Source organism: Gracilinanus agilis, chromosome 5 (assembly GCF_016433145.1).
Source record: "Gracilinanus agilis isolate LMUSP501 chromosome 5, AgileGrace, whole genome shotgun sequence".
Classification (NCBI taxonomy): domain Eukaryota; kingdom Metazoa; phylum Chordata; class Mammalia; order Didelphimorphia; family Didelphidae; genus Gracilinanus; species Gracilinanus agilis.
In genome coordinates, this window is record NC_058134.1 from 163322022 (window position 1) to 163338298 (window position 16277).

Here is a 16277-nt window from a genome sequence, read left to right on the forward strand (position 1 = left end):
CTCCAATGCCATTGCCAATAATGGCAATGCCCTTAAATAGGGTCACAAAGAGTCAGACATGACTGAAAAGACAAAAACAATGAAACTGTGCTCTGTGCTGGGGACCCAAGGATGAAAATCAGAAAACAGGCAACTATCACAAGGAATTCAGTTTTTGATCTCTTTGTTCCATTCTGAGCATTCTTTATAACATTTTTTCTATAACATGCATACACATAAACCTGTCTCAGTGGGCTTAAAATTATAAAGCTTGGCTAATTAGAATTTATGTGGCTAATGGTTGAGAAACAAAAAAGACTAAATGCTTATAATCTACTCAGGAGGTTCACAGCTTTATATGATCAATGCTTTCTTTAATATGAGAGTCAGAAATTGATAAACAAAGGAAATACCAAATAATATTTTAAACCATGAAATTGATTACATTGAAATACACATGAAAAACATTATTATCGGTGTCCAAATCTCCTATGTATAGTATAACCAGACAACTGGGTTACTGGATCAGAGGTTATTAGAATAAACATGACAATATATGAATTATGATTAAAATTAACTAAATTATAATACTTAATTATGGCTGCTAAAAATGGGAAATGAATAAAAGAGCAGAAATGGCCACATTTCTTCAATATTTCCTCTGAAGTTTAAAAAATAGTGAAAATAATTTGATTTTCTTGCTAAGTAGAAATAAATGTCAGGCAAAACTAGTTTGGAATATGAACTAATTTTCAAATTTTTATAGAGGGTGATGATCAACTGTGAATAACTTAACTATTATCAGCAATCTAAAGATCCAAGTCAATTGACTCCAAGAAACTAGTGATGAGAAAAAAGCTCTGCACCACCACAGGAGGATCTGATGGAGTCTGAATTGCAGGTTGAAGCATAGGATTTTTCACCTTATCTCCTTTATGATTTTTTTTCTTTCATAAGTGATATAGGCCTTCTTTCACAACATGACAAACATGGAAATATATATTGCACTATAGCACATGTATAACCTATGTCATATTGCCTGTCTTCTTGAAAAGTGTCAGAATTTTATTATTATTTAAAATTATACCAACATATAAAATATAATTTTCTGGAGGGAATCAGTGTAACATGATGAGCAGTAGCATCTAATAATAGAGGGTAGAACAATAATGATTGGAAAAATAATGATTTGATCATTTCAAGAGTACTTAAAGATAAAACTAAAAGGAAAACACTGAAACAATAGAACATAACTATCAATATTTCTGTCACAATTTTCTCCACAACTGAGAATAAAGCCACCAGATTTAGATTCTAAAAATATTCTTTCCAATAAAATGTTAATTATACTAACAGAAATAAGAACAAGAACTGCTTACCCAGAGCAAGTACAGACAGAGGACTATGCTGGAAGAAAAAGTTTTAAAGATGTTGAAGGACTGATTTTCAAAATGTCCAAATGTCACCATGTGACATAAGGGGGAGGTGGGTTGCAGCCCTGGTATTTCATGGGTATAAATAATTATCAGTTTGGAAACTCTCTTGTAATGAAGGTCAGCTTTATTAATTGTCAGTCTTGGTATTTTAGAATCTTTGCCAATGAACTAGAGCGTACTTAGAGTTTAGATAAATTGCCCAGTGTCACATAGCAAGTGTATGATATAGAGGCAGGACTTTAACCAAAGTTTTTTTTCTGACTCTGAAACCAGTTTTCTAATGACTATGCCAGGTTACCTCTAAAATAATTCCTGTCCCCATTTGTAGCTTGAACTTTCTCACATTCCATTTACTTCTCAACCCCCCTCTTAACTGGCTTCTGACTTCATCAATCACTCAAAAGAAACTGTTTCTGTCAGATTACCCATGAAATAAATATAATAGTTTTGTCTCAGTTTTCATCCTACTTGATTTTCTATAGCATTTTATACTGATGAAGATGCCTTCTCCTATCTGGGTTTTGGTGACATTACTGTTTCATAGGGTACTCTCCTGGTTTCCTTTGATGACACACCCAGACTTACATGGTTGCTTATTTTCAGAGTTAATTGTTGTATCATCATCCTATATGTCCCTTTCTATATGTGGATATACTCCAGGACTCTGTACTGGACTGTCTATTTTTCTCTATATCGTCTCTATTGGTGATATCAGCCGCTACTGAATTAATAATGATCTTGAAGTAAATGACCTTGAAAGAAATATCTTTTGAACTCTGGTCCCATAATTCTGTCGCTGGCACATATCCAAATAGATATGCCATAGATATCTGAAAAATATTATAGTTGTCAAACTGGATTCCTTATACTTTCCTCAAGACCCTTGACTTCTTCCTCACCTCTATAATTATGTTAAAAGCATCATGTTTCTTCCTATCACTAAGGTTTAAAAACCATACAATCATGCCTAACTTTCATTCAACATCAGCCCTCAATTGAGACATCTAGGTGGTCCAAAAGAGAGAGTACCAGTTCTGGAGTCAGGAAGATTCCTATTTCTGAGTCCAAATCTGGCCAGACAGTTGCTAGTTGTGTGATCCTGGGCAAGTCACTTAATCCAGTTTACCTCGGTTTCCTGATCTGTAAAATGAGCTGGAAAAGGAAATAGAAAACCATTCCATTGATCTTTTCTAAGAAAACCCCAGATGAGGTCATGAAAAGTCAAGTGCAATTGAACAAATGCTTTCCCAACAATATATACTCCTCTATCAGTTACTGAGTATTGACAATTCTGCTTCCACCATATCTCACTTCATCCCTTTCCTCTAATCACATAGACAATACTCTAGATCAAGTCTTCCTTTCATCTAGAAATATGCAGTAGCCTCCTAATAAGTCTTCCTGCTTGAAGTCTCTGTCCTTTCTAATCAATCCTCAACAGAGCTGCCAAATTGACATTCTAAAAGCAGATCTTAACCATGCCACTTTTCTGCTTAAGAAACATAAGTGGTCCTCTTACCTCTAAGGGGGAAAAAACTTTTTTTCAACCTTTAAAGCTTTTTCCAATTTGTCTTTTTTTTAAACCCTTAACTTCTGTGTATTGGCTCCTTGGTGGAAGAGTGGTAAGAGTGGGCAATGGGGTTCAAGTGACTTGCCCAGGGTCACACAGCTGGGAAGTGTCTGAGGCCAGCTTTGAACCTAGGACCTCCAGTCTCTAGGCCTGACTCTCAATCCACTGAGCTACCCAGATGCTCCTTCAATTTGTCTTACCAGTCTTCCTAGACACATTTCACCTTAACCCCCTTCACATCAAGTGAACTGGAAAGACCTCCAGGAATTGATGCAGAGTGAAAGGAGCAGAACCAGGAAAACATTGTACACAGAGATTGATACTATATGGCACATCGAATGTAACAGACTTCATTACTAGTAGCAATGCAATAATATAGGACAATCCTGATGGATCTAGGAGAAAGAATGCTATCCACATTCAGAGAAAGAACTGTGGGAGTAGAAATGCATAAGAAAAACATTTGATTGATCACATAGTTTGATGGGTACATGATTGGGTATTTTGACTTTAAATGATCACTCTATTATAAATATTAATAATATGGAAATAGGTTTTGAGCAATAATATATGTATAACCAAGTGGAATTACTTGTCAGTTTCAGAATGGGGGAAGAAAGAGTGGAGGGAAAGAACATGAAAAACGTAACCATGGAAAAATATTCCTAATTAATTACAAAAGAAAAGGAAAATGCCTCTCAAAATATTTGAAAGAAGTAAAAACCACTATTATTAGAAAAATTTAAAAAAACATTATAATGAAAAAAGAAAAAAGTTAATGCAGAAGACACAAGTAACAACTTGCCTATGTAATACCTAAATTACCAAAAAAAATCTTAATAAGTATAATCTACATATGTTCTAAGCACACACTTAATGAGATTTTTTTCAAATAAATCTTTAAAGTAAACTACAGATTTACAATCACATAATCTACTTAATACCTCAAAGAATATAATTTCTCAACATTTGTTATTTAAATCTGGTTTTATAGAGAAAAATGAAGCTTTAAAGGTTCCTCTCAAATGTGCCTCCAATGCATCTTTTGAGATTATACAGGATTTTTGAGAGACACCTCAAAGATAATATTTCTCAATAATCATGGATCCAATTTTTAAGATAAATAGGGCATAAGCCAGTGAAAAACAGTTTCACCAAAGCTGGAAAAGGTACAGCAGAATCCAAAGGGATGAGAGCTTTCCCACATATGATTAAGTTTCCCAGATGCTGTTTGTAAATAATATTCTGTAGACTGCAGCAAGTTCTAGGATATTACAAAGATTTCTGAATGAGATTCTCAAAAAAGTTCAGACTAAAGTACCAGGAAAAACAAGTGAATGAAAAAGTGCCTATTTTTGATACCATGATATACATGATTGATACATTATCTAAACTAGAACATTAATACCTATATTTTAGGCAGTCACTGCTAAAAGGACAATGATATAGGTCCAGACTTGAAGAGAAAGAGAATAAACAAAATTGAAAATGAGAAATTGTGTGGCCCTTTCAAAAAGCACATATTTCTCCCTGAAACCAAGACATCTTTTAAAAACCATAGTTTTGGCAAAGTTATGAAATCATACATTTTTGCATATGATAATAACTAAATAATTAAAATATGGGTTCATTAAGAAGGCAATGAAGGTAAATGTGCTAAGCATTTTTCTCAGGGATGATTTGCATGAAGGAAGCCATATAAAGGGAAAGAATGACCATAACCTAAGGTGGGACAATCTTGTGCTGAGAGCAGGAGATGACTAGTGACCTACTCATTTGATCTACAAATACTTATGTGATATTAAGGGATCAAGAAAAACCCTCTAGCATATATACAGTACTGACTCCCAATGGAAAATTTATTGAAAATATTGTTAAAGGCTTCCTAAAATGAGACAAGATGGATTGTATGTGTATCAGTCAGAGTACCAATGAAATAACAAAAATTGTACCAGAAATCAGGAAGTAACCTGATAGACTAGGAGTTATTCTACAACAGATGAATGAGCACCCACATATACTAAGATTCATGCCATTCAGAAGGAAATTTGGTGATAAAAAAAGATGCCAAATGCATCAGATCAGCAACAGTATGATGGGCAATAGATTCCAGGTCCAGAGAATTGTTAGATTAATTCCAGAGAACAAAGAGAATATCTTAATGAATTAAGTGAGATCCACTCTATACTAGGAAGTTTTCACTTAATAAACTTCATTACCTATAGCCTTATTTATAGAAACTCTATAACCAATACTTATCTTGTTGTAAATTCTACAAAACATATCTGAGGTTCTAGAGAATATATTCAAGGATAAGAAGTGAGAAGGAAAATAAGTTTCAAAAACAGGCAACAAGGTTTCAAGAGAGAAAAGTAATTATGAATTGGCTATGGCAGATCTAATCTTTAGTCAACATGCTCAGGACTTTACACCAAGTGTAAAATGTCAGCAAAGCTTAAAGAAAAGCAAGAGCCTCTAGACCAAAGGGAATAATTTTCCAATAATTTTTAAGAGGAAACTGACTCCATTGGAAGCTCTTTGTAGTGAACAAGATCTATGACATAACATGTAGTTATTCACAATCTTATCTTTTCAATTAGAGTCCTAGCATGAAATCTTATCTATTTTATTTGCCACCTATGTGACCTTGGCCAAATTCAACTATTAATGTCTCAGTCTCCTAATCCATAAAACTGAGGCCCTTAACTAAATAATCTGTAAACACTTTAATAAATCCTAGTATCCTATAATCACAAGCTTCTTAAAATAAGAAAATTTAAAAAAATTTAAATTTAAAAATTAGGAAATGCCTCATTTCTCTTTATCTCTGGACCAACATGAGGTAGGTCCCAAGTTCCAAAGTATATTAATTGAATAATATATGCATGATGGAAAAATCAATGGATTAAGTGATAGGAAATCTTGTTCTAATACAATCAAACTGTGAAAATGGGCATACCATTTTATCTCTCTGAGACGCCATCTTCTTGTAAAATGGGTACAATAAACCATGTACCATTTATCTTACTGGAATATTTTGAGGGAAATATACTTCATAAACATTAAAACACTACGTAAATGCCATTTATTATTAGTAATTAGTATAAAGATACAACAGCATGGATAATTGTCAGATATATTATATTATACTAGTGAGACTATAACAGATTAGGGGAACACCTTTTGAATACACATTATCACTATTAACTATAATAATTATAATCACTAATGTAAATAATACTTGTCATTAGTAACAATAACGTTTAGTAATACTGATTTTTATTCATTATCACCATAGTGCCAAAGCCTTCTCTCTGGGGCATATTTAAATGGTATAATGCTTTAAATTAAAATGTACATTAGTTCAGTCTTATCCACTCTGCTGTCTGTTCCTTACTTGGTTTCCAAGGCCAAAATGCACTGTCTTCCCACTTACCAGCTGTTCTCTAGCCTGACTAGGCAATTTCATTGTCTTACTTCAGGGATATTCCATTCACTGTGGAAAATAAACCAGGTCTTGTCCACCATCTGGACCTCAGATCCCCATATTTCCACTCTAAGTCAGTATATCCCTCTTTTATCTAATTAGAATACCATCACTACTGCAACCTTCACAATTTGCCATGTCATCATGGCTTGCCACATGGTTTTACCATGTATCATGTTTCTCCTCTGGTCACCTACTAAAATAACATTTCACTTTTACGCAGAAGGACATAACACTCAGCATGGTGCTAGATACATAGTAGATATAGTACGCAATAAATGCTTGGCGATTGGTGATACAAAATCAACTGTCAAACTGCCTGAAAATCATAGAGCTCCTCAGGCAAAAAAAGTAAGAAATGATGCCAATAATGCTGAGAATATAGTTCACACTAAAGTGTTTTAGAACTATGCACCATTTCATGACAAATGTCAGATAGATAAAAAGATATGCTAGCAAGAGAGGGGTAGAAAAGAGAGTAATGGATTTTTAGATATTGGTCTCTATTCAAATCTCAAATCTGCTACACACTACCTATATATAAATAGACTAAAGGAAGTCACTTAACTTACAAGGGACTCATTTTCCTCCATGTGTAAAATGATGGATTTGAGTTAGACATTATCTAATATCCTTCCCATTTCTGTGTTCTGTATTTAATAAACAGTGACATGACATCAAAACCATGAGATTATTTTGACTAATACTATTTAATGATAAAGGCAGGGATCATCCAGGTTCCCTTACTTTATAAAGGAAGATTACAATAAATGTACTGACCTCTGTTATTTGTGGAGGACTGAAACCACACAGGCTACAGACAGTAGTTTGACACTGAGTGCAAGTATTATAATTGGCCTTTTCGGGAGTGTGGAGCAGAAGTTCCGTCGTAGTGCAAAGAGGACAAAAGGTTTTAAGGAGAGCCTGTGCTGAAGTCAGTGCTGCAGATGGGGATGAAGTTGATTGTGATTGCAAAGGTTTTCCAAGCTCTGGTTGTTGGCTTGATGGTTTTGTAGTCTGCTGACCAAGAGGTTTAGTTGATCCTGGCTGTTGAGAAGGGGGTTTTGAGGATCCCAACTGTTGGGTAGGAGGTTTCATGGTCCCTGGCTGCTGGGTGGGGGTCTTTGAAGGCCCAGGTTGCTGGGTGGATGATTTTGTGGTCCCTGGCTGCTGAGTAGGGGACTTTGAAGCCCCATTCTGCTGAGTGGGTGGTTTCATGGGCCCTGGTTGCTGAGTGGGAGGTTTTGTTGTTCCAAGATGCTGAGGGAGTTGTTTTGTGAGGCCTGATTGCTGAACAGGTGGTTTTGTGGGGCCTGCCTGTTGAACAGGTGGTTTTGTGGGTTCTGGCTGCTGGACAGGTGATTTTGTAGACCCTGGTTGCTGGGAAAATATTTTGGATGGGCCTTGTGATGCAGATTTAGCAGGATCTGATTTTGAAGGGTCTGATTGAGATTTGGTTGGACCTCTTTGCTGAAGTGGGAGTTTTCCTTGTTCTGATTGTAAAACTTCCTCTGAAGGCCCTAAAGCTTGAGTTGGCTTTCCTGTCCCGGGAGGCTGAGGTTTAATTTTTCCAGGTTGTTGAGGAGGTATTGATTTGGTAGTACCAGCTTGCTGAGATGTAACTTTGGGAGGCCCTTGCTGCTTTGTAATTGGTTTGGGGGACTGCTGTTGAGATGTGGGCTTTGTGATTCCTTCTGATTTCACCTGTTCCTTCTGAGCAGCTTTTTGTCGCTTAGTGGTTTCTTCCTGGGATACATCAGAATCTGATATCAAATCAAAAGGGTTAAATTTATTAACAACAGAGGAGACAGCACTTAAAGGGTTGGATTCTGTAAGGAAGCTAGGCATCATGCTTGACTTTTGTTCTTCTTTAAAATCCGTTCTAGATTTAGATTCTCTCAGACTAGTAGTAGAAGGACTCCTTCCAGGGGATTTCTGCTCTGTTCTCAAAGTGTCTGTTGTTCTACTTTTACTGAGAGTGGGTTGTCCAGGACGCCCAGGATCTGGAGGTTTCCCTGGTTGCTTTGGATGATGACTGGTATCAAATTCTGGTTTCCTGAGACCGTAAAGAAGGAAATGAAATGAAAAGAATGGATTAGCAATCAAATAATGAACAAGTATTGATTGCCCACCTACTATGTGCCAAGCATTGTGCTAGTCATTAGGTATACAAATACAAAGTATGTATTTGTAAAATTGTAAATTTGTATTTGTAAACATTTAAATACTCCCTATTCTCAAGCTTAGATTCTTATTGTATTCCAGGCAGCAAAAACAATTTTAATATTAAGTATATTGATGAGTAGACATTACTAAAATTGAGTCAAATATAGTGACAATATAGAAACAATCTATTAAGTAAATTTAAATGGCTAAATAAATTCAAATTATATTTTAAATTTGCTTTTTCCTCCTAAAACTATACTTCTAATTTCCTGCATATCAGTGAGTAAGTTATCAAATCATGCCCTTACTTTGAGGTTTCCTCATTTACAAAATGAGGTCATTGGACTAGATGATCTTTAACATACCTTCTAGCTGTAAAATTCTAGGATCCCTATGAAATGCAGAAAATAAGTAGTTGTGACTACAAGGCCTATAGCTATCTCCCAATTAACTGTAGAGAAAAGGGATAACAATCCCCATACATGCTATTGTAAAGTATTAATAAATATAAGATATTAATAAATTAATGTCTAACATCTTTGGCAAAAATAAAACAGGGGCCTACATATGTGTACTTCTTTATCTGCACACATGTATAAACTATGTGCATAATGTTTTGTTGCTCCTATATAGTATTCACACAAGATATATTTACCAAAACTTAATGCTCAGTAATTATAGTTCTTATTTAAGTTCTTTCAAAATTAGGCTTTCTTAGAAATTATTATTTTGCCCATGAAAATAGTGAAAATTGGAGAAGATTTCTAAAAAGTTGTTCCTATATAAATCAGGAGCATTAAACAACCTTAGAGATGCCTACTGGATTCTACCTAATACTGAAGAGTGAGTTTTAGTAATACATACTTAGAAAAGGCTCTATGAGTTGCTTAAGATCAGGAACTTCCATGATGACCATGGTCCCAAATGCTTACACTACGGTTTACACTTGTTGGTTGCTAGTACTAAAGGATGATGAGCATTTTCCTAGTTAATTATTTCCTTCCAGCATGCAGAAAGATTTAAAATATGAATTTTACTTGAATTTTTTGATGATATTGTTGCATTTTCCAACATCTGTAATTATATAGTTCAAATGGCTGGTCGTTTTCATAAAACATTCAGCTTCCACAAGGATTCATGATATCAACTTTTTTATATTTTTTTTCTAGCAAACCATACTCTACTGATGAAAATGCTAATAGAACATGCTGTAGAAAAACATCCAATCTTATGGAATGAATCAGATTTTAAATACATGGTTTTTATTTGTAGCCTTTTGATTTCAGTGAATAGCTCTTTCATTGAGAACACTATCTAATGAAGAATGACCAAAACCAATTTAGAATCAAAAAATTTTAGTGCTAGAAGAGACCTCAGTCTCAGATATTACCTTATCCAACCACTTCACATTAATGAAGAAAACAGTAAAACCCAGGGAAAAATGATTGTTCCCAATATAGTCAGGTTTTTAGTGGCAGAGCCAAGGATAGAGTTTACAGGTCTTTACACCCAGTTCAGTGTTACACTCACACAAATATAGTTTATTGATAGCTAAAACTTTGGACCAAAAAAACCCCTCAATTTCTTTGGATTGAAAGTTGAATATCAGATATATTAATTGACAGACAAATCTATGAGTTTTGGATTTAGTATTGTTTAAGAGTCGGCTGAGATTCATCTTCTCAAGAAGTGACCTACATGGAAGGCTTCATATGACTGAAAAAATCAAATATATACTGAAAAGAAATGCACAGACTTACTTATAAAAGCAAAAGAAATTTGTTTTTCGTGACTATGCATATCTGCTAAATTTTATTACTTTTTATTAATGTAGAATGAGGGGAGGTAAAAATTAATTTTACAAATACAATTTATTTTTAGAAAATAAAATGAAGGGAAATAAAATAAATGCAAGTTAATTAATAAAAAATAAATAAAAGACTGATAGGAAATTGTTGGAACTGATAACCACATTGAAAGAAGTAGTTTATAAAAAAGAACAAGTCTCAATAGTCTTCGTTTTAAATGTTAAAAAGAGAAGCTAAATTTCTATCCTATTTAATTATTAAAAATCTAAGATTATCCAATTTTAAATTTCATTAACAAGCATTTTCCATCTTAACAGTATTTTAGCATTACTTCTTAATATGTTTCAAGTGATACACTACAAAGAGCATGAAAACTGTTATCTGATATAAACTCAAGGATTGATTGGGGAAAATTAAAATACCAATTCATAGAATTTATCCAACTGATTTCCTGATAATGAAATGTTGAGATATTCTCCCTTCATACCAACCCCATATTATGAGTTGTATATCTTTTTAAAAAGATATGTAATTTGAACTTATATTACTATCTATTTAAATCTGTAGAGAATGATAACTAATAAGAATTATGAACTTCCAATTACATTTTAATTTTCCCCAATCAATCCTTGAGTTTATATCAGATAAACAATTCATTTCAACATAGAATAAACCACCTTCTTTAACTTGATTCATGTCCCCTTGTTAGCAACTGAATCCCTATCCATTTCTCCAGAACTTCCTTAAATGCCTGTTTTTCAAGTGTTTCAGAAATGTTGTTTTAATTAAAAAAGGAAAATGATAGAATTCAATAGAAATTGTTGAAAACAATTAAGGGGGAAAACTAATACGTTATTAAAGTACCTTAGTATTTCAAAATTTACTGTTCAAATTTTGTGTTGGCCACTGTATGAAAATATGGTTAGTTGATATAATAATACAAGTCATATTCAGTTCAGAATACAAATTATTGGTAACATTGACCTTTTTGGGAGTATTTGGCAAGGAATGTAATTTCCTAGAGCAAATTATTATACAATTACTAAACTGAAATTCTCAATGCTATTTTCAAATAGCTATTTCTCTGTATTAATGTAGATAACATTTCTTGCTGCTCTATTTGGAAAAGAATCACAGATAAAAGGTATTAATTTAAAATATTTTGGAGTTTTTATGCTGTTCTCAGTACCCACACTCTGGAAATTGCATTATAGTTGATACAAACTTAAAACTACTTATTTTTTTAATTCAGTAAATAAAATTCATAGGACAGAACTCATGACAAATATCATTATGTGGAATCATATTCTATAGAAAATAGTTTTATAATGAAGTTGTAATAAATGGACCTCTCTTTTCTTATGGTTAAGTTTTCTTAGGTGAACTACTTAGAAAGTAGACAAGTAGCAATGTTGAAATTTTAACCTGTATATAAAAATAAATAGCACTGTTACTTAAAGAAGTTATTTTCACCAGCAATAATAGCTGCATTAATTAAAAAGAAATACTAATTACATGAAATTGAAGACACTTCATTGTGAGAAATTATGTACACAACTATATAAATCTCACTGCTGGCAATGCTTATGACTAACTGCTGTAATTATGGATAGAAAAGAAAGAGATTAATATCTAATGGTTATCAAAGCTGATATTATTGGAGTGTACATTAAGGGAGAAGTGAAAATGGAGATATAATCACGTGACCAGAAAAAATTAAAAGATCTCCATCTTAGCCTATTGAATTTTCTTAATTAATAATCTCTTAGTTTAGCATCTGTGTAGTCAAATAACAAGTAAAAGGAAAATTTAATAAATTATAAATGTTTTACTGTATTACAACCCTTCCCCTAACTACTGTGATCAAAACTTCAGTCTCCTAGTTTTACTTTTAAACTTCAAGCATAAAAAAAATCCTATATTCCATTTAAAATCTGGAAATTATCTCACTCTATGAGAGGCTAAGAGAAATGCTCAAGGGGAAATGAAAAGAAAATGGTATCAGTGAAAACCTCAGATTTGTAACACAACATCCTACTACTTAGAAGTGGTTTCTAGCAAAGCATTTTGGAACTGACCCATTTGTAGCTGAAGAAAATATAAAATAGGAAAAGTAACAAAATTGATTTATTCATTTATATGTGAAAGTTCAAAATAACCAGAAGCATTTCCTTTTTCACCTTTAAACCTCTACTGTGTTATAGTCTCCTCCATGCCTGGCCCTTCATTTGATTTCAATGCTCTTTTATCATATTTGAATTATTTTCCCTGACAGATACTTAGAGGGGGGAAATAATAATTCAAATGGATTTAGATATCTTTTCAATTAGTGTATTAAAAAGCAATCATAATAGTAGCTATCTTATGCTAGGGAGGTATAAAAAGAACTAGCAGAAACATCCAACATCATTTAGAGCTTCCCAGATTTACTTAGCACAGTGCTGAGGTACATAAAATTGGAGAACTAAAATTGATCTTAGGGATTAGCAAACTAAGAAAGCTGAATGTATAGAAAGAAAAAAATGATTTTTTCTAAAGTTATCAAAAGCTAGATAATCAGCAGTAGAGGTAAGAAGACTTTTCAGTCTAATTTCAGACCTTATTCCACAACATCATGCTGCCTTGTCATACATCAAAGAACAAGTGCCTTTCACATAAGGCAAAATGTATGGCTAGTATAAAACAAAACACCACAACAATGAAAAACTGAAGCAAAATATGTTTAAAGTTTTAAGCTTCCAAAATGAAACAGTCCTATCTGATTGCAATACCAAACTAACATCACATAACACTAATATATGTTACTTTAATTTGCCTTCACAAAATAATTATTTGAGGCTGATATTATCAAACTCATTTAATAGATGAAGATACTGAGACACTGGTGGGTTACATAGCTTTTCTAATTTATTACTGAAAAGTTAGGACAGATAATCTGGAACCAAGAGGTGTGAATATGTGAGTGTATGTGTGTCTATGTGTGAGAGAGATACAGAGACAGAGACAGAGAGAGACACAGAGACACAGAGATAGAGAAACAGAGAGACAAAAATATATAGAGAGAGACAGAGAGAGACAGACATAGAGAGAAAGAGTCAGAGCATGAGTGCACATGTGTACTTACATCCTTTATTATTGCTGAGAAGAATTGCGGGCACTGATTATAATATCTTTCTAAAAAAGAAAAAAATTTGAATTCCTTTACAGAGCCCATTCTTTTTTTAAAAAAATGGAATTGTAATGAAAATATCAGAAGACATATATTTGTTTTCTGTGGATTTCATCTGACACTAACAGCTTAGTATTGAAAAACATACTGGCTAGAGGACTGTTGTATCAGGAATAATTATATGACTGTGGCTAAGATAAAAAAATGTGCTCTTTGTATAACATTAAGATTCATATTCTAACATGTTGTTCTTTAAGCTACCCTATGAACAGAAGTTAGAAGGGGTGGGTGGGAATCACAGTACTTTTTTGGTTATTTAACCAGTGACTTCGACCTGTTGATTGAACTTACTATAAGGCAATGGAAAAAAATTATTGCAGTCAATTAACTTTAAAAGATAGATAAGCCTCAATTTGTTTATCTGTAAAATAATAGAACTGGAGAGAAATTATTAAGAAGTTCCATTCCAGTTCTTTGATCCCAAGGAACTGTGGCATTTAATATTAGTGTAAGAAAAAATACTGAATGAAAATTCATAATTTATAATAATTCACATTTTCAGAAAATACGACTGATATGGAAGGAACTGGAAAAGGGATTTCCAAAAACAGTTTCTTAATATTCTGAAATATTGCTGAATTTGCATATTTTACAAAGTTAGAAGTCACAAGTTTAATGGGAAAAATAGTTTTCAAAATATTGGGCATTTTTAATCAAAAAAATCTCCTCAATAGATTTTGAAAGAAAATATTCAATCAAAAATAACATTATTGTCATAAAATATTTTTCAATATTTCTCCAAAACACATATATCAATCACCTATTTCAAATAACCTTCTATAAACCCTTATTACGTCAACTATTTATTTAAAATAAATAAATGAGAACCTATTCCCTGGTCTTATTTTTTTTCCTCAAAATGTAGCCATTTTTTTCCATAAGAGTTAAATAAGCATTAATAGTTTCCCTTTTAGATTGTGATCCCAGAGGAAGACTCATTTCAGGACCATGGATAGGGAAATGGTCCCTTTTCTCTTCCCTTAGGTGGTGAACCTGTTTACAATATGAAGGTTGGCCAAGCATTCTGTCCATGGTCGTGCACACTCTTTACTGTTACTAATTAAGAAAAACAATTTATTGAAAGGAAGGAGGAGGAAAATGGGGAGAACATTAGCAGGTTACTATTAATTGTCTAACTTATATTTGCCAGGGAAGGTAACTGAGAATTTTGTAATCATTTTGTAAATATATACTATAACAAAATGTGCATATATTATTTCCAGTATTTCCAGTTTAAAAGAAGTTACAACACATACTTCTATGAAATAAAATGAGACTTTAGCATACCTAAGGACTGGATTTATAAGATTCAAAAATTATGCTGAATAGACATCAAACAATATCAATCTACTGATTGTCATTTGCTATAGGGTGCTTCATTATTCTTATAAAATAGTTAGATCCAAGTTATACCTCTTGATTTCCTTTAAGAGTGAAGGAGGAGGAACAACCACTAAGAGAACTGAAAATATTATTTAGAATATCCTTAACTATTATGTATAATGGGACTAATTTCTGATATTCCCAAAGATAAGATACAGACAAAAATACTACTCTAGCTCACAACACATATAGCGTTGTATTAATGGAATACTTCCAGATCAGTATATTAGAGGCGTTTCTGGATGTCATCAGAGAATAAGAATCTGAAAGATCAGAATTACAACTTAAAACCATACTAAAACCTCATAAAAATGTAATGATTGACTATTTCAACCAAACTACTACAAATCGTTTTTTTCCTCCCCCATCCAGATGGCATATGATCACTGTATCCCCACCCCATTAGTGAGAATAAAATAAAGGGAGGTTACATCTATGCACCACTCTACTCACACATACGTGCTTACACATATGTGCAAATGGAACTGTAACACGTATGCATAGACATATATATGTATACATATAACGCTGTGCATGCCTTTGCATAGAAGGTGGTTCCGCTGCGGCGGGGGGAACGTTTCCTTTGGGCAGCCCCTGCGCCCTTGACATGACAGCAGCGATCTGTCTCCTCTCCTCCTCGCTCAGCTGGCTCAGATCCGCCTCCATGCCGGCCGGGATCATGGTGTGTAAGGTGCTCCCCGCCCCACCGTCCCCTCCTCCGGCTGCTGCTGCAGCAGCAGCAGCAGCTGTCAGCCCTTCGGGGAGACCTTCCCCTTCCAAGCTCGCTTCGTTGCCCATGGCTTAGGGAGGCTCCTCAGTGGCGGCGAGCTCCCCACCCTCCTTTGCCTCTTTGCCTTAGATGCAGGCAGCCAGAAGGGGAAAATAACCCCCTACTCCTGCTGTCGGGCGTGTAGACAGACAGATGTGACTCCACGGGTGAGGGATCAGGCTTGCCTCCCTTCTTCTAGTACACAGCTGGATGGCTGGAGCGGAAGCCAGTGGATTAGTCCTGTTCGCAGGTAACTACCGCTATAGCTTCCTCCATGTTGGCCGGTATCAAACAACGTTTGCTAGAGATCCCTCCCGGCTGCTGCAGCTCCTGCTATCCAAGCTAGAGAAGAAACAGATCTGAGCTGTGCCAAGCTGATTCTGTCCCCTCCCTCCCTTTCTCCTCCACCTCCTTTTCTCCCTCCCTCTTCAGTGAGCATGCTCCTCTCAG

At 34.2% G+C, this 16277-nt stretch overlaps 1 protein-coding gene across 1 annotated transcript in view; it reads right to left on the reverse strand.

Annotated features, from left to right (window-relative positions):
• The window catches only part of PCLO (piccolo presynaptic cytomatrix protein), a 555993-nt gene extending 540137 nt beyond the window's left edge, over positions 1-15856 (reverse strand). The window contains exons 1-2 of the mRNA XM_044677248.1: positions 15597-15856; positions 7253-8528 (exon numbers count right to left, since the gene is read on the reverse strand). Coding sequence (XP_044533183.1) covers positions 7253-8528; positions 15597-15856 — 1536 coding nt within the window. The remainder of the gene's footprint in view (positions 1-7252; positions 8529-15596) is intronic.
• Positions 15857-16277: the final 421 nt, after the last annotated feature.